Here is an 18,751-nt window from a genome sequence, read left to right as displayed (position 1 = left end):
ATATTTAAACTAGGAGGTATATGTACAGTTTACTCGCGTCCATGTAATTTGCTGACATAATATTGAACTCGTCTTAAAACCGGATCTTAATCTTGTGATCTTAATTTATTACGCTACTGATAACGTTACAACCTTTCATTACATGTCGTATACAAAGTGACAGTGGTATTGGCAAATATTACATCGTAGAGACTGTTCTTTGACTCGAAGAGGGGGTGGTCTGATTCATTTTGTGACTATCACACTAAACCAACCACTGCTGTTTAATAATGGAATAATGTGGTATATGCAAGGTTGGACAAAACATTCTAAAATGATTAATAACATGAATTTTTAAGGTTCATCGTCACCTTTTTCAAAATATCACTCAATTTCACAACAAATTTCCCCTTGAATACAGACAAACCTGGGATTTAGAAAAAAAATAAAACTCAATATTTTAAAACAGATAATGAATTTGATTACCTGTGTCCAGTCATTGCTTTGTGGTAAGGTAGAGAAGTAAAGACAATATTTGATCTAAGGTGATGTTGAAAGCTATATGTTGTTATAGATCTTGAAAGTACATGAGTTGCACAGGATTATGATTTTTTTTTTCAATCTGAATATACAACAGTGCAAACTTTTATGAACAAATTTCCATTGTATTTCCATTTCATATCCACTTGGAGTGTTTAATGTTCTGCTTATTTTTTTTATTATTATTATTATTATTATTATCATTATTATTATTATTGGCTAGCGCTTACTATTAAGCTTTTGCTTATATTTAGTATTCATGTGGTTAAATTGTGAGATAAGTAAAAGGGATGTTACTATTTTGATGTGTAACCCAAGTGGACAATATTATTAGCTGTATAGACATACTTAAATAAATACAAATAATTTCCTTGTTCATATATTTGTATGTGTACAATATACTAAATCTTCCAAAAAATTATATTAATATAATTAAGTGGTCGTGAACATACGTGACTCAAATAATGATAATTAAGTAGCAGCCTTTATAAGAATCATGCAAAATCTGTAAAATGTGATACATCCTAAAAAGGCTACACATTTTTATTTTTGTTATTAAGTTGCTTTATAGCTCTATATGATAAAATGCATAATTATTCATTCCAATCTATCTATTCTGAGTTAATTTTTATTGAAAACCTAATAGTATCTATTGTATTTTAGTCTCACTTACAGAGTAGTCTCCCTTAATTTGGAATTCTACAGTGGATTCTATATATGCTTTATTTCTGATGAACAAGAGTTCTAAGAAAATCTACATGTAATTTTATGTTTACTGAAGCATTTCAAACAAAATATCAAATATAAAAATATGTAGGCTTTCCAGTCATGTGTTACATTTTGCATGATTCTTAGCTGGAGTGCTACTTAATACACTGACCGACCTGCCTTCCCCTGATTGTACCTCCTCTTTGGATCGATATCGTAAACACCGTGATAGTGTGTGTCGTCTGCTGATCCGTCCTTGTCCTCTGAAGATGGCTAACCAAACAGAAGTTATCATAGTCGGTGCTGGTCTTAGCGGTAAGTCGTTTGTTAATAGTTGAATCAGTTCATAATATACAATCGATCTGTCCTTGATAAATACTTTATTAATGATCCAATTATTTAATTTTGCTTGGTACTAAACGACTGCTTGTTTTGGTTTTTTTTTACAGAACATCGTTTATAATTTGTTTAAGTTGCAAAACATTTTATTAAAGATACCACATTATGCGGATAATCGTTAATCGTAGAAATTGACCACATCGAATTTTGTCTTTCTCGGAGCACAAATAACCTGCTTGGTTGCTATTAAACTAAAAACGTTCTATTAACTCTGACAAAAGCATCCTACGAAGATCGTGAACAATTTCTTTATTATTCACCATACGAAATATTGACTAAATTCAATTATGTTATCAATGCTATTTTGACTCTTATACTACAATTTTTACTTTCTAATATATTCATACATTCTTCAATAATGTTTTAATGAGCCCGTAAAAGTACATATGACAATTTGAAGTGCTGTAATGAATAGCAATCTGTCAGTCTGGTATTTTGTGATAAACAAAATGATCGATTTAGTCTTACCGAAGCAATTGTGTCCTCATGCTCAAGAGATGGATTTTTCTTTAATAAGAAATCAATTGGGTGCATATCAATGAAAAGTAGAGAGTGTATTGTTGTTGATAAAACAAAGTTAATATCGACATATTTTCTGTGGTTTTTATTGTTTGTGTCTACATACGCCTGCTATTAATTAATGAAATTAATGAAGGACGGGTAACATTTTATAAACACATACAAAAACAAAATATCAGATGCGTTTTGTATACTGGGCATAATGGGGCTCTACAGTAGAGCCATCATGATTAAATAAAGATTTTAGTTGTTTTGAAAGTGAAGTGAACTTCCATGTCACTTTTCCACACATTAATCTTTAATATACATGAATATACTAAATTTGATTTTTTTTTCAATTAACGATCTTCCTACTTACAACATATATATTGTTTTTATACAAATTCTAGTGTATGATAATACCTTTGTGATAAGGTGTTACCTACCATGTTTATCGTGGATGTGAATGGTTGTGGATTGAGTCCACGGCCTGCTCATGTATGGCTCACTGTCAGAATAATGTGTCCGAGTTGGATAGATCCTTATCTGTCTTCTGTTGCTTCTATTACTAGCACATAAAAAGTCTGGATCAACGTGTTGGACAAGTGCAAAGCAGGTCTGTTCAACTGATCAAAGACAGACACATGAAAATAACTGGTCACAAGTTAATCTTTCAAATTCCGTTCAGTATACATCTATGCATTAATAATATGAGTTGTATTTTGCAGAAACGTAACCTGAAAACGGCTTTTCATTTAATCATATGTTATATGACGACTGTTTATGTATAGGTTTATCTGCTGCTAAAGTTCTTCAAGAAAAAGGTATAGATGTGATCGTATTAGAAGCTCGGGATCGTGTAGGAGGAAGAACATACACAGAACATGTAAGAGAAATATTCAGTCCCTTAGCAACTTAACAATTAAAGTTTAAATAGACTTAAATGGTTTCACACAAGATTAAGACGAGTGGACGAGTTTTTGAATGTTCCTGTCGTTTAGCACAAAAACATAGCGACTTTAGTATATTTAATGACTGTTACTACTTATTTCTTCATACCATCATTATTTCCAATAGTGAAACCAGAAAAAAAAACGGGAAAAAATAAAATACTTCTATTAAAATAAACAAGAAATGTATACAGATTTCTCATTGAGGTCACACCTAGTGAAGACGAGGATGAGTTCTCCTGCAAAGGACTCAGTTTGTTTTATTCGCTTTCTTTTAGAATCCACTAGTAAAATATGTTGACCTTGGAGGAGCATACGTTGGACCTACACAAAATCGTATCTTACGCCTTGCAGATGAGTTTGGAGTGGAGACTTTTCTCACCAATGAAGTTGAAGATGGGATTTTCTATACAAAGGCACTGATAATTAATTTTTATAGTCAAATCTAGGACATGTATTAACAAAGAAATATCACATGTTTGTTACAAAATCTAGCTCACCTGACCCAAAGGGTCATGTGAACTTTTGCTATTACTTGGCATATCTGTCGTTCGACTTGTCTGAAATTTTTTAAGGCATCAAGGTATGTCGTGTGAATATTACTGAAATAGAACACGGGGGTTATTTACACTTTTTAGGCAATATGATTTTAGACTATGCCTATGAGGAACTATTCTATACCATTTGACTTTGTTAATAATGCATCATTATATTGTTATGTGCCTGTCCAGATGTCTCGACCAACGGGAATATGTTCTATACTTTCTGTAACACACATTGTTCGTCTCAATCAAAACTACTCGGCCATTTCCTCTATATACACAAAAAGTAACTTCTCATGCAGAAAGGAGAATTTCTTCTTGATTTATTTGTCGACATTGTAGTGTTATGCTGATCTAAGTAGCTCCATCCACTAGGTTGCGCTAAGAAATTTCGTTGGATATCATTTTGAATTAAAAAAACTAACTCTTACAAGATTGTTGGCATGAAGAAAGGAGCTAAGTAAAAAAGTAATGGTAAAAAAATCAACCATTTTAGCTATAATTTTTTAATTGGATAGAACAAATTCCGGATAATTATATTATTCCGCCAAGTGTACCCGAAGTTTTTCTCTTGAGGAACGTGGAAGGATGTGCGTTTGTGTTAAAAGTTAAACCAATAGCTTTTTAACTGCATAGGCCATTTTCGAAATATGTCACTTCCGACAGAACGATTTTGGGCCATTCATGTTTTAGTGTATTTAAGAAATGTTTAATTTTTTAGCAGGTTACTAACTAAATTAAGCACGAAATAACCTGGTTTGCGGTTGTTTACACTGATGAACCGAAAAGTGGATTATAAAAAAAAGTACTCTGATCTAAACCAAGTTATTGAGTATAACCGGTTCAAAAATTCGAAATATTCTTTATAACATATTTTCTGTTGGATGACAGTCTATTTTTTATTTATTATTGATTCGTAATCAAAACAGTATTTTGTTAGGGATTATTTGAATCGCGGAGTGTCGACCCATCGACGTTACTGACGTTAAAGTATCAAGCCAGGTTATACAAAATAAGCCCAGTTTATATACAATAGCCTGTCTACTCAAGAAAACTAATCAGAGAGCTTGTTACAAAGCAAATTAAATTATTAACAGAGGACGTTATTGACGTCCCACCCCTAATATATGGAAACCATACTACATAGAAACTTTGTAAGATCCAATAACTACTGGTAATGCCTACAAAAGTCATTGGGTCGATTTGTTTGACGACTTATTATATACAGCCCTTTAAACGTGAAAAGGGACACTTTTTTACTTTTATCTAACGCCTTCATAGATAAAAACTCCAAGAAACATTGAAATAAGGAAATCATTTTGATATTAAGCCTTAAAAGTATTGGATCAGAGTTGTGTGACGACGACTTTTTATTAGAGTTAATCGGAGTTGTTTGCCGACTTTTTATTAGAGTTAATCGGAGTTGTTTGACGACTTTTTATTAGAGTTAATCGGAGTTGTTTGACGACTTTTTATTAGAGTTCATCAGAGTTGGACGACTTTTTATTAGAGTTAATCAGAGTTGCGTGACGACTTTTTATTAGAGTTAATCAGAGTTTGACGACCTTTTATTAGAGTTAATCGGAGTTGGACGACTTTTTATTAGAGTTAATCGGAGTTGTTTGACGACTTTTTATTAGAGTTAATCGGAGTTGTTTGACGACTTTTTATTAGAGTTAATCGGAGTTGGACCTTTTATTAGATTTATTGGTTTTTTCAGGTTTTCGCGCATTTTATCTTGTTTATCTGTGGTTGAATAATGAAAGGTGAGAAGTAATGTGTTTAATTATTTGAATCTTCTACTGATTGATTGAATAACATGGCTACCAAATTTTTATTTTTATAAGACCACAACAAAATTGGTTAGAAGGTTGGTATTGATATTTGGGGTCATAGCCCCAACCGTTTTGGAATTAGGGGTCAAAAGGGAAAAAGATTTCATAGAAGTTTAACTATATAACTCCAGTAAAAGCATAGGAACGTCTATGATCACGTTTCACGATATTCTACATAACAAAAGGAAGACTGAAATTGATTTTGGGGGTTAAGAATTTAATCTTTATAGAATAAGGGGCCTAAAACAAACATTTTCCTTATGTCCGGACAATAACTCGAGTACAAGTGAATGGATCTCATATGATTTTACTATAAGGAGCCATAGCACTAGGGGAAGACTGAAATTGATATTTTGGGTTGTGATTAGAGTCCAGTAATAATAAGGGGCAAGAAACTACAAGGTGCCATACCCTCAAACGAAGATTGTGGATGATTTATGGTTTTTATTGGAACCATTTAGAAATATGGGCCAAAATGCGACCACTATGATTCTGGTCAAATATTCATCCTGTATCCAAGATTTAATCATAATCAAAATTTAGAGCTGTATCAAATTTGAATGGTGTGTCTGTATTTGCCCCATCTTTACATGTTTCGATCTCTGAGATCGTATCAAGCTGCACCCTGCAAAACATTTTATTTTTATAATGTCCAGACAATGACATAGCTATAAGTGAATGAGTCTCTTTCAAATATGATTGTTTTTAGGGTTTGTGATGTTTAGGTTATAAAACGGAATGAGGGACAAGAGGGTCCAGAAATAATCATTTTCCTGATGCATAGATAATAACTTCGGTAAAAATTAATGGATTTCTTTGAAATTGTACAACAAAATACCATACTATGAAGGAAGGCGGTTTTATTTTGTTTTGTTTTGTTTTTTACTGGAGACATTAAGGACCAGAAAGGGCTACTTAGGTTGTAGTGAATTTCTAATAGGGATTTAAATATGTTGTCGCAGTCATATTTCAGAGTTGATTGCTCACTAGCAATTTATATTTTATTAAATTAATGCATCTCATTCTACTTATGAGTTATATATAAATTTGAAACACACATACTAGTATATTATTTGCATACAAATCCATTTGAGTAGTAAGTAAGTGAAAACGAGAAAAGAAAATATCTTACTTTTGTTTAAGAAGATTTGTAAACAGTAGTTGTTCATCAAAACTTTCCAAAAAATCTTCTGCAAACTAATGCTATATGTTACAAGTCAAAAATCGTTATTTACACATAGAGTGTCTTAGTAAATGATTTTCTCGATGACATTTAAAATACTTAGTAGCCTATTTTATAGTAAATTACCTAGAGTTTCATGAATCTTCTTTTGCGCGATAACATTTGTTAAAGTGGTTTTTCGTAACCAGGGAAGACCAAAGAGATTTACTGGAACATTTCCTCCCATGGGTAGTTTGTTGGCAGACTTGGACCTTAACAACCTATTTAGGTTGATAGATAGAATGGGCCAGGAGGTTAGTTGAATTTTTACCTCTGTATTTTATGATATCAAATTCAAATATGTTCGCAAATTTACTATGAATTATTCACCATTCCGGAATCGTTACAAATAGGTATTTCGGCTTTTTAGGAAAGAAAGAAAATATGTGAATGCTTATTTTGTGTGCCTCCAAAGTAATTGTCTCCCCGTTATATTCCAAGCCATTAAAAATATATTTAAAACAATTTTTTTCTCAACAACCTTTTATCAATAAAATGCTACACGATATATATCGAATCTTTCCATATGCAAGTAGATACAAATCATTACTAGAAGCAATGCGTTAAAAGACGTGGTAATTACTTTTTTTTTTTTTTTATAATTCAATGGTTTACATTGTATATACTTACCAACCGTTTGCTTAAATTACTTTTGATACATAAAAATGTTTAATTTGACAAATAATTGGACAGATACCATCTGATGCACCATGGGACGCTCCGAAAGCTAAGGAATGGGACTCTATGACAGTAAAGGAATTCTTTGATAAGCATCTTTGGACAAGGTAAACACAGAACCAAACATTCGAGTCATCTGTATAGACATTATTTAAACGCTTGTTATCATCTGTTTTTCAAACGTATTTCACAAGTTCATTATGAATTTTCATGTAGCAGCAATTGTATATTTATAGGAAATGTCTTCCGAATGTGTACTTAAAGTATTTTTTTTTAATTTGAATTTGCTATTTGGTATTTACAATCTCTACAGTTCTTTAAAAAAGTGGAATGGTAGCTATGTCTTAATTTCATCGACAGTAGCAAACTATTGAATAAGCCATATAAATATCTGCATGACCATGCTTAACACCGTTGAACGAGTCATATCAACCTGCATGACCAGTCTTCGTTGTGTCCTTTTGTAATATTCTGAACCTTCCACATATCAAACTTTATCTTACTTTCAGAGCGGCCAAGACGTTTGCTTCATGCTTCGTTCAAGTAAATGTAACCTCAGAACCATACGAGGTTAGTTTGTTGTGGCTACTGTGGTACATAAAATGTGCTGGTGGAACAATGCGAATCTACTCCACTACAAATGGCGGACAGGTAAAGTAGTGGTCGTCTATTATTTTACATCATTTTGTATGATAGGGTATTATAAAGTCATGCCCGTATTCTTAAAAGTAATATTTTTATAGGCTTTTTTTTTTTTTTTTTGGTGGGGGAAACGATTGAAGTTTATTATTGTCTAGTTTTGATATACAGTGCTTGATAATTGAATTAAGAACATGTAAAGCCTTTTTCTCACGGACGATCACATTCTCCCAAGTCAGGGTGTCAGGGTTTCGAGTCCACCTTCGCTCCCTTAAAACCCTGACATCACTCATTCCTATTTAGCTAGCCAATTCCGATTGCTTACTTCTCTGGGTAGGAAGCACCAATGAAAATTGATTTACCACATAACGCCAGTGGAAAGATAAACGATAACACGAGGTAATAGACGATCCGATAGTAGCTGATAGTTGTAAGATGTCACAAATGATTCAATATGAGCAAAAATGATAACTGTAGATTATGTTTAGAGTCTTTACCGAAAGTTATATCGAAGAGTTTCTAAGAGTTGGGAAATGCTCTCGGACTCATGTGGCCGTCGTGGGGTCTGGTAGTAGACTAGAGCGTCAACAGAGCAGCCAAGCCGTTAGTAGGACATACTGGGAATGCAGACCATGTCATTGTATTTACTAAAAGCTTTATAACTTTGAAAAGATTAAAGAAACCTTCAAGAACATACGTCAATTTCATAAAGTTAACTGGGATAACATCATAAAAGACATCCTAGAAATAAATTGGCATTCTAATGTCAAATAACCTTAGATATCAATTTTCATTGAAATCCCACAATGTTGACATTTTGCCTATTTTGGTGGTCATTTTGAAAAAAATGGCTGCTTTTTGACAAATTCTGAAGCCGCCATTGAATTCAGGATGTAATGTTTACCCTAGAAATCAAATTTCATTGAAATCCAACAATGTTGAAATTTTGCCGATTTTGGCGGCTATTTGGAAAATAAAATGGCGGCTTTCTGAAAAAAAAATTTTCCGCCTATGATGTCGACAAGTCAGAAACAGCATTTTGAGTTATTTTCGTACATCTAATGAGTTCCACTAATTTTATAGATTTTTTTCTTCATTTTTTCGAGTTTTGTTTTGGCGGCCATTTTGAAATCGGCATTGAAGCCGCCATTGAATTTAGAATGCAATGCTTACCCTAGAAATCAATTTTCATTGATATCCAACTATGTTGACATTTTGCCGATTTGGCGGCCATTTTGAAAACAATGGCGGCTTTTAGACAGAATCTGAAGCCGCTATTGAATTTAGAATGTCATGTTTACCTCTAAATATCAATTTTCATTGAAATCGAACAATGTTGAAATTTTGCGATATTGGCGGCCATTTTGAAAAAAAATGGCGGCATTCTAGAAAATTTCTTTTACGCCTATAATGTCAGCAAGTCTTGAACAGCGTTCTGAGTTATTTTCATACATCTAATAATTTTATATATATTTGTTTTTCATTTTTACGGGTTTTGTTTTGGCGGCCATTTTGAAATCGGCAGCCATTTTGAAATTCCAGAAGTAGCATGCACACCCCTGAGTATGCTTGAGTTTTTAGCAAAGTTTGGTATGAATCGAATGAGCGGTCTCCGAGAAATCACCAGGACATTTTGACGTGCAGAAGAAGAAGCATAATAATAATTAAAATTTACGTTTGCACGAAACGTGTAGAAGTCGCCTCCCGTTTCCTGATCAGTCTTTTGAAAAACATATCGACAATGGAACTGCTTATAGTTAATCAAAGCAGCGTAAAGGGCCTGGATATCAAATTTTATCGAATTCGAACAACTTTGAATTTTTTGTCGCGGTGGGGGCCATTTTTGAAAATGGCGGTCGACACTTAGTTTGAATTATCGATTGAGTCGCAGATTCTTAATCAGGGCGTCTTAAAGAACGTAGATATCAATTTTCATCAAAATCAGGCAACTTTGATTTTTCGAGCGCGGTGGCGGCCATTTGTTAGAGTTCTAGCGCGATACAAAAAGTCTGTGTAGTTTCGGCAAGCTCTGGCATAACGTATGAGTGGTGAGTCAATGTACTGGATTCGGTACAAGAATCCATACAAACAACGTTTCATTGCTAGATCTGCAAAATGTACCACCAAACTGTCAAAGAGGGTCTGCAGTCCTACAACTACAATTGTAACTCCAGTAGTGGTATTAATTCAATGTGGATCCTGACAAATTCGAAAGATCTTTTGGAGACAATCAGTTCAAGACTATTTTCTGAATATAATAGCATTAAAACCTATGATTTTTCAACACTCTATACTTGTATTCCCAATACTTAATCCCAAAAATCCCGACTTAAAAACATTATACATCGTTGTTTTTCCAAAAAAAGATGGTACACCTAGATGCAAATATATAGTTCTTGGTAGAGTTTCCTCATTTGCTTTTGTTACTTTGTATGTATGATTTTCGTTACTTTATGTTCTTTGTTGTGAATGTTTGTTTTCCAAATCTGGTCTTTGTCCCAGGATTACATTCTTTTGATTACCGCTATAACATTTGTTCCCTTCATTACTCTCCCATACTTTGTAAGAAATAATTCCAAATCATCTTCCAAATATGCAGAGGAAGATGTTTACGAAATGCTGGAATTTTCAATCAACAACATATTTGTCCAGTGACGTGGATGTGTTTTTCAACAAACGGTCGGCATTCCAGTAGGAACAAATTGTGCTCCTTTACTCGCTGACCTATTCCTTCACTTTTATGAGACTTTGTAGCTGAGCTGATCCGAAAGAAAAAGATATCTTATGGCTAGATCCTTTAATCTCAGTTTCCGCTATATAGATGACATGTTATCTTTAAACAATCCTAATTTCGGGGATTTGATACATCGCATCTACCCCCAAAGAACTTGAGATAAAGGATACTACAGACAGTGTGAAGTCAGCCTCATATCTTCACCTACACTTAGAAATCGATGGTAAAGGAAAACTATTGACCACACTTTTCAACAAACGTGATGACTTTTCATTCAGAATTGTCAACTTTTCTTTCATCTGTGGCAACATCCCTTCAGCACCTGCGTATGGAGTGTTTATATCACAACTCATACGGTATGCCAGAGCTTGCCGAAACTACGCAGACTTTTTGTATCGCGCTAGAACTCTGACAAATAGGCTTCTGGAACAGGGTTATGTTGTTATAAGATTGAAGTCATCACTTTAGAAGTTTTATGGTCGTCATCATGAACTCGTGGATCGTTATTGTGTATCCATCTGCACCATGAAAACTGATTTGTTCAACGGGTCATGGTTTTCCTTTCCTCGTTTGTCTACCCCAGACTTGACTTTTTATGAGCAACTCGGCGGGTGTCTCTAGAAAAGCAGAGGACACTTACTCTACCGGTGCACCTGGTCCATGCTCCCTGTTTTTAGTGAAGTCCGAGTTGCTCATTTGCTTTTGTTACTTTGTATGTATGATTTAAATTACTTTATGTTCTTGCATGTCTATTTTCCATGTCTGGTCTTTGTCCCTGGATTACATTCTTTTGATTACCGCTATAACCTTGATTACTATTATTATTAACGTTGATGAGTATATTTTTTCGTATTCAACTGGAAAAACCAAATTGTTCATCCGTGTAAAACCCCCTTTTTACGGCTTTGTACAATAATTTTTCTGCGATAAATTCATCAATACTAGATATTCAAATTCAATATAATTTATGTGTTGAGAATTTCCATGCATTTTAGGAGAGAAAGTTTGTTGGTGGATCACAGCAAATCAGTAAAAGAATGGCAGATAAAATAGGCAAAGGTAAGTTACATGTATTAAACTAATGTTAATTGCAATATACATATCAGTCCTGTGGTAGTTCCACTCATAAGGTACTCCTATAAGGAGAAACAAATCAATTTATACTCACATAATGTGCCAGTTTTTTTATGGTATTAGTAGTTCCTGTATTCAAATTTATTATTTGATTACAATTATGATAGAAAATTCCTAAGGTATATAAGATGCAGTACATTGTATCGACCATTGCAGAGAGAGTGCGATTAGGATGTCCTGTGTGTCAAATCAAACAAAATGGAAGTGATGTTACCGTCAGGGATATTCATGGAAATACATACATGGTAAGGAGACTAATCATGTGTGTTAGAATATGTATTTTTAAGCAGTAACGGTACACATCATTTGATCTGTGTTTTAAGTATCCATTTACCTCTCACGATACATTGCATTTCATTTAATGTTTGTTTATAAAGTTATTCGAGATCTTCCTCTTTATCGGGAGGACACGTCATTTTTTTTCTTGATTCTATAATGAATACGATCACACACTAACGAGCACTCAAAAATCAGAACTTGTATTGTTTTACGTTCAGATATAAATATTTTCTCAGTTGTGTTCATTAAAATGTAGATAAAAAATGAAACTTTGTGTTGAAATACATTTAATGAAGAAGTACTTTTTTTTCTAAGTCGAAGTATGTTATTATGGCTGCCCCAGTTCCACTACAAAATAGAATAGTATACGAACCTCCATTGCCAAGTCTTCGGAATCAGCTGAACCAACGTATACCCATGGGTTCTGTAATCAAAACATTTATGTATTACGATTCTCCGTTTTGGAGAAAGGATGGTAAGTAAACCACATGAAGCTACTTAAATTTTAAACAAAATTGTTTTTTGTTTGTTTTGTTTTTTGTTTTAACCCTTACAATAGAAAAGGATCAGACCTAAAGTACACATTTTCAAGTAAAATTTCAACGAAGACTTAGCGGTATGAAAAAAATAAACATTGCCACCAACATAAAAAATACAATTATTTTAAGTAATCAGGACCCATCTTAACAGAGGAAACAACCAGATGCACTGGAAGGGTAAGGGTTCCCTGCCTTTGCTGAACGAACTACTCATGTCATATTCTTGTATTAACGGCAGAAGGAATGTTTGACTAGAGAAGAACACATATCTGACAGATATACATCATATCAGTTGATTAGGTCCAAAATATTGAAAGTGGTCCATATCCAGAAACATGCAATTAAGACATGTAAATAAAATGTAAAAGTAACCAAGGGAACCAAGAATCTAGTTAAATTAAAAGAATGTAATCCAGGGACAAAGACCAGACACACACAACAAAGAGCATAAAATATCAAGAATAATACATACAAAGTAATAAAACCAAAAGTAATGAGCAACTCAGACTCCACTGAAAACTTGGAGCATGGACCAGGCACACCAGTGGGGTAAGCGTCCTTTGCGTTTCTAGAAACACCCACCGAGTTGCACACAACAAAGTCCAGGGTAGATGAAAAAGGAAAGGAAAACCATGACACGTTGAACAAACAAGCTTTTAGGTACAGATGAATACACCATAACGATCCACGAATTCATGATGACGACCATAACACTTCTGTAGCGATGACTTCAATATTGAATAGCAACATAACACTGTTATGAAGCAGAATTGTAAGAAGTAGCGCGATAAAAAAAGTCTGCGTAGTTATGGCAAGCTCTGGTATAACGTTAAAGTTGTGATATAAAAACTCAATACGCAGGTGCTGAAGGGATGTTTCCACATATGAAAGGAAAGTTGACAATACGGATTGAAAGGTAATAGCGTTGGTCGTATAGTTTGGTCAATAGTTTTCCTTTACCATCGATTTCTAAGTGTAGGTCAAGATATGAGGTTGCCTTCACAGTGTCTGTAGTATCATTTATCTCAAGTTCTTTAGGGTAGATGCGATGTATCAAATCCCCAAATCTAGGATTTTTTAACGGTAATACGTCATTTATATGTCGGAAACTGTGATTAAATGCCAACGCCAACATTAGATCCCTTTACGATTGTAGACTTACAACGGTTAACTTTATTTTTTATTAAGTATTTGTGGCATTCAATACTCGACTTCACTTAATCCTCACAATTAATTGTGGCCTCGTAACTCTGTTCTAAATTAACTATTTCATGCGTTCTAACTTTTTTGCGTAAATGGCGAATTGTTCAATCATGTGACATCGAATTTCATCTTTAACAGTGTCAAATCAGTCATAAATCTTGAACCAAGGGAATCGTTGGTTATCAGTGATGTGTGTACTGGTTTACCACCAGACATCTTTTCTGAAAAACATGTCTGCAGGTATTATTACTACCAATTGTTTGCTTATATCCAAATCCGCAAGATTTTTTCCCGTCAGACAAAGAACTGCAAAAAGATCAACGAATCTCATTTGTCAACAAATGTATCGGCTTGAAACAAATAAGGTGGAATTTTGGTAGTGATTTGTTTTTTTTTTAAATAAAGGTGAAGGTTGATTGTGTTTTCAATCAGGAAACACAGAACTATTGATAAGAACGACGTTTCTGGTGCGATAACAGAAAATCTCTGGTCATATCAATGAGTTCACACCGACGCCGGATATAGGTACATATCCACTTTTATGTACTTACTTTCATCAGAACTGTGGATGAAATATGTCATTTGCAGTTTTTGTTATTATAACTAAAACTTGTTTTAAAAGACTATCTAAAACAAGGTACAATAAATTTTCAGACGAAGCTAAGATAATCTTATATATACATTTTGTGCACTTAGGATATTGTGGGTCTTCTGCCATCGATGATGAAAACGCAATTATCGGTTTCACAATGGACAATGTTAATCCAGATGGATCCAGTCCTGCTTTAATGGGGTATACTTAATTTTAGAATCAGAATATTTTAAATACAATTTGTAACTAGAGTTGTTTGTAGAAGTACATTGGTGTCAAGTTTTCAAAAAGCAGTAAAAACATTCGCAAATCTTCCAGGTATACTTGTATTATGTCTCAAACTTCTTTCAGCAGGACGACTTGAATCTAGGAAACGTTTTCTATTCTTCATTGTTAGATACTGTAACTCTCAATTATGCTTTTGATATCCTTTCTGACAAGGTTTGTACTTAATTGCCAGTATATATAAAATTCAGACACTGTCAATGGTTAAATGATTCATGGCCTAGAAAAACCCGCCGAAAAAACAATGCTTTCTCAGTTTATGCTATAGTTTTACTTTACAATAATCCTTTCTGTTTTCAGATCTGCATTTTAAAAAATTATGCATTCATCTCCCACTGACATCAATAAAATCAAATCAAGAACAATAACTCTTGCAAAGTTCTTATTTCTTGTACATTTCTCAGAAACGTACCACCCAAACTAAGACTGGTAATGTGATCTGTGTTTTTTTTCTAAACAAGAAATAAAAGTGAGCTTGGTGGGTTTTTGACATGCATGAATCGCCAACAGTCTGGTTTTTATGAAGACTGATACTTAATTTAGAGGCAACGTTATCATCATATTTCAAAATATGGCACAAACGCTTGAACTTTAATGACAGAAATTCGATTATTGTGTTTTGTATTAAACTCTCTGGGAATATCATAGGAAATGAAAAGTTACATATTTATGATATTGACATATTCTTTTTAGCTTTATCTTGGCCGACAAAGCTAAAAAACTGTCAGTTTTAACAAAGGAAGAAAGAAAACGTCGAATAGGAGAGTTGTATGCCAAAGTGTTCAATTCGGAGAAAGCCAAACATGTAAGCATTCTAAACAATTAATTCAGTTGAGTTTGTCTTTTTGTCAGTTGTGTAGGTAGTTTGTTAGCTGTTTTCTTATGTAATGTGTTACTTGAGATAATCGTTGCATCAACGTCACTACTATGAGACATTGCCATTTTCCCGTCTTAATAAAAGAAATAGGTTCATAGGAGTAATCGAGGGAACCACGATCATAGCAACAATAAAAAAATGTAACCCAGGTACAAAGACCAAAACAGGAAAACAAACCACACAATAAAGAACATGAAATAACCAAATTATTACGTACAAAGCAACAAAAGTAAATGAGCATTTCGGACTCCACTAAAAAGGGAGGCAGTGGACCAGGTGCACCGGTAGGGTAAGCGTTCTCAAATAAATGGAATAGACTTAGTACCTCAATAACAGAATAATTACACAGATAAACGTTTTTTCTTTATTTACAAATTTGGTTCTTTTGTGAAGCCAACTCATTATGAGGAGTTAAATTGGCCAGCTGAACAGTGGTCGGGAGGATGTTACACAACCATGATGCCACCAGGGTTCTTAACCAAGTTCGGACAGTAAGTTATAGATTTTTCTACTTTGATTCACAGTAGGCTTTTTTAGGGTTAACTCTATACTTTTTGTTTTTTTCATGTGTTCAAAACCGAAACAAAAATGGACAAAATTACAAGATGTGCCACTCAAAATTAGTAGATGTGAAAATCCTATAGCCTTCTGAATGGTGTAAGTGTATAAATGACATGTTTAAGCTTTATGAAACAGACACACATACAGACTATTAAATCTGAATTTTCAGAGAATTAAGGAGACCAATTGGAAAAATGTTCTTTGCCGGTACAGAAACTGCCTCCGAATGGACTGGTTATATGGAAGGTGCTGTTCAGGCGGGAGAAAGAAGTGCAAGGGAGGTAATGCATTTATTAACATGTCTTGTACTGGCCCGATTATAAGAAAGAGAAAAAATGGATTATTTCACTTTTAAGTGAGTTACTATGAAATTATCAAAACGTTTATCATGATAACGAAACAGTAGTTTTGTGGAAGAGTTAGTTTTCTAACTCCTGTTGTGGAGGATGTAATGTCAACGGAGTGGAATTAATTTTATTTAAATATTTATTTTAGTAACTTTGATCCCACCTCCAACGAACTTGAATTGCGTAACAGTCATGATACCGCCCATACTTACAGCCTTCTGGTAATATTTTAATAGATATCTAGAATCGACGCCGTCATATTCTATAAAATTTTGTAGACGCAGTTGTAATATTTTCTAAATTGAAAGTTCAGTGAATCAACTTGTGCAAATGGGGGGGGGGGAGGGTGCCCGACTTGACATTACCCCGTGTTTCGTGATTAATAAATTAATCTACCCTATATTTAATATACAGGTACTGTGTTCCATGGAAAAAATATCTTCTTCGGAGATTTGGAAAGAGGAACTTGAAAATAAGGTAAATTTATGTGTGTGTCACATATAAATGTTATACCCTTTGGCAAAAAACTTCTTCCTTTTGTTACATGCAAAATTATGCTTCGAAAAAATATGTAAAATATTTACAAATGTATTTACAATGATATTTTAATTGGTGGTAGCAAATGTGTTATTAGCGCAAGTCCACTTTTTTTAAAACTTATTTTGCAAACGAATAGTCGTAAGAGAAGTTTTGGGATTTTATTATTGATATGATATTTGTATTTTTTAGACTGTAAAACCTCGTCCATTTCCAACAACGTTTATGAGTAGAAATCTACCTTCTGTATCTGGATTATTCGCCCTGTTAGGTACACTCGGCGTTTTATCCACGGGGATATCTACAACGTTGCTGTATATCAGAAATCAGCGCTAAAACCTTGACGAAAAACATCAATTTACTATACATGTATAAAGTATTTTCCAGATTGAAGGTGTTCTTGGTTAACGGAATAACTTTAAATGATATTGTGTTGTAACACTCAAAGACACCATCTTTGCTGTGATATTCCGTCAACCTTGCCATAGTTCATTAGAACAACACACTTGTTGTCTGACACCATTGTTAATCCAAGTTGAATAAAAAACATATAAGTAGCACTAAGGGATCCCCAGTAGTAACCAGGTTCATTGATAGTGTTTATAGTGAATTTCTGTCTGAATAAAAAAAGAATAACGTTGCAGACACCATATAGAAGTTTTACCGATATTTTCGGTAATACAAATGTATATCAGATTAGTCTAATTACAAATGCATAATTATATTATCAGATCTTTTTAAGAGGCCTTAGAATCATAAAAAAAATACTTAGATCTGGAATAAGCTTCTCAGATGTCAGAAACGCATTAATATACAGCATTGCAGTATAGAATGTTGATAAACTGTGCTTCTATATGAATTGTCAATAAATTGCTTTTTTGCCATGCATTTCAAAGTAGTACATAATATATGGCGGGTATGCCTTTCCTCATTATTTCAATTGCCATAAAACATTCATGTATTATAACCAGGTATTTTGTAGTTTAAATCTTACGTTTGATATCATAATTATCATTGGTAAAATGATGTGTTACTCTTGAATGTCATACTATTATATGTGTTTGTTTTTATTATGTTTTAAGCATCTTTCTAAATCGTTTAACTGTGGTGCCTTTATTTTCAAATAATTTTATTTCAGAATTAACATGGTGTCTGATTGGATAAAAAATTCGTTCATCATCTCATAGGCCAAATTTTGCAATGAATGTGGCGTCAACAAATTTTTTAATGATTTACTCATTTAATTTTGATATTTAAATTAAATGATAAGGAATGACTGTTATATTTTTTCGGTCTATTTGAAATAACTCGTGGTGAACAATTGAAAATAACCTCCTACGCATGTTATTTAGTGTGCACCACGTGATTAAGGTAATTTCTTCAAGGGCCGAAAAATATAACAGTCATTCGTGAAATAATTCAATTAGCACGTAGGAATGTACTACATCCACATTTTAAATTATTTGTTATCATAAAATTACCTTGTGAAATATGTGTGTACTACTAAAATCTATGAAAAAAATCTATGAAAACAGTTGTGAGTGGAGATTTTGTCGTCTTACCAAACATTGTATATGTTAAGAATGTAAATTTTTCATATGTAGTAGTTAACTGTTTGCACAATCAAAGTTTTTTGTACTTTTAATGTGAAAATAAATGTATGCCTCCAAGGA

The 18,751-nt window shown here is 33.5% G+C and overlaps 1 protein-coding gene across 2 annotated transcripts; it reads left to right on the top strand.

The window, feature by feature from the left end:
- The first annotated feature begins 1,393 nt into the window (after positions 1–1,393).
- On the top strand, positions 1,394–18,751 carry LOC148624610 (amine oxidase [flavin-containing]-like). Of its 2 annotated transcripts, none has more exons than XM_088567352.1 (15): positions 1,394–1,542; positions 2,916–3,010; positions 3,353–3,490; positions 6,823–6,927; positions 7,367–7,458; positions 7,861–8,002; positions 11,720–11,783; positions 12,015–12,103; positions 12,453–12,612; positions 14,576–14,672; positions 15,450–15,561; positions 16,027–16,124; positions 16,364–16,475; positions 16,956–17,018; positions 17,271–18,751. In XM_088567352.1, the coding sequence occupies exons 1-15, from the start codon at positions 1,497–1,499 to the stop codon at positions 17,412–17,414; spliced, it is 1,557 nt and encodes a 518-aa protein (XP_088423478.1). In that variant the 5' UTR covers positions 1,394–1,496; the 3' UTR covers positions 17,415–18,751. The 2 variants fall into 2 exon arrangements, 1 of the variants encoding a protein (XP_088423478.1); XR_015919714.1 differs by lacking the exon at positions 17,271–18,751 and adding an exon at positions 16,690–16,762 and having other exon boundaries at positions 1,409–1,542; positions 16,956–17,002.

Source organism: Perna viridis, chromosome 2, assembly GCF_037379345.1.
Source record: "Perna viridis isolate PV_CMFRI_1.1 ecotype Kerala chromosome 2, ASM3737934v1, whole genome shotgun sequence".
Classification (NCBI taxonomy): Eukaryota; Metazoa; Mollusca; class Bivalvia; order Mytilida; family Mytilidae; genus Perna; species Perna viridis.
Note: the sequence above shows the minus strand (reverse complement) of the source record. Positions and strands in the feature narration are given on the sequence as shown.

What these genes read in the sequence shown, in the direction of transcription:
- LOC148624610 (XM_088567352.1), top strand. Translation starts at nt 1,497, where the DNA reads ATGGCTAACCAAACAGAAGTTATCATAGTCGGTGCTGGTCTTAGCG. An exon ending in GATAAGCATCTTTGGACAAG is followed by an intron (nt 7,459 to 7,860) that starts GTAAACACAGAA and finishes TCTTACTTTCAG; the next exon opens with AGCGGCCAAGACGTTTGCTT. An exon ending in GAGAAAGAAGTGCAAGGGAG is followed by an intron (nt 16,476 to 16,955) that starts GTAATGCATTTA and finishes TTTAATATACAG; the next exon opens with GTACTGTGTTCCATGGAAAA.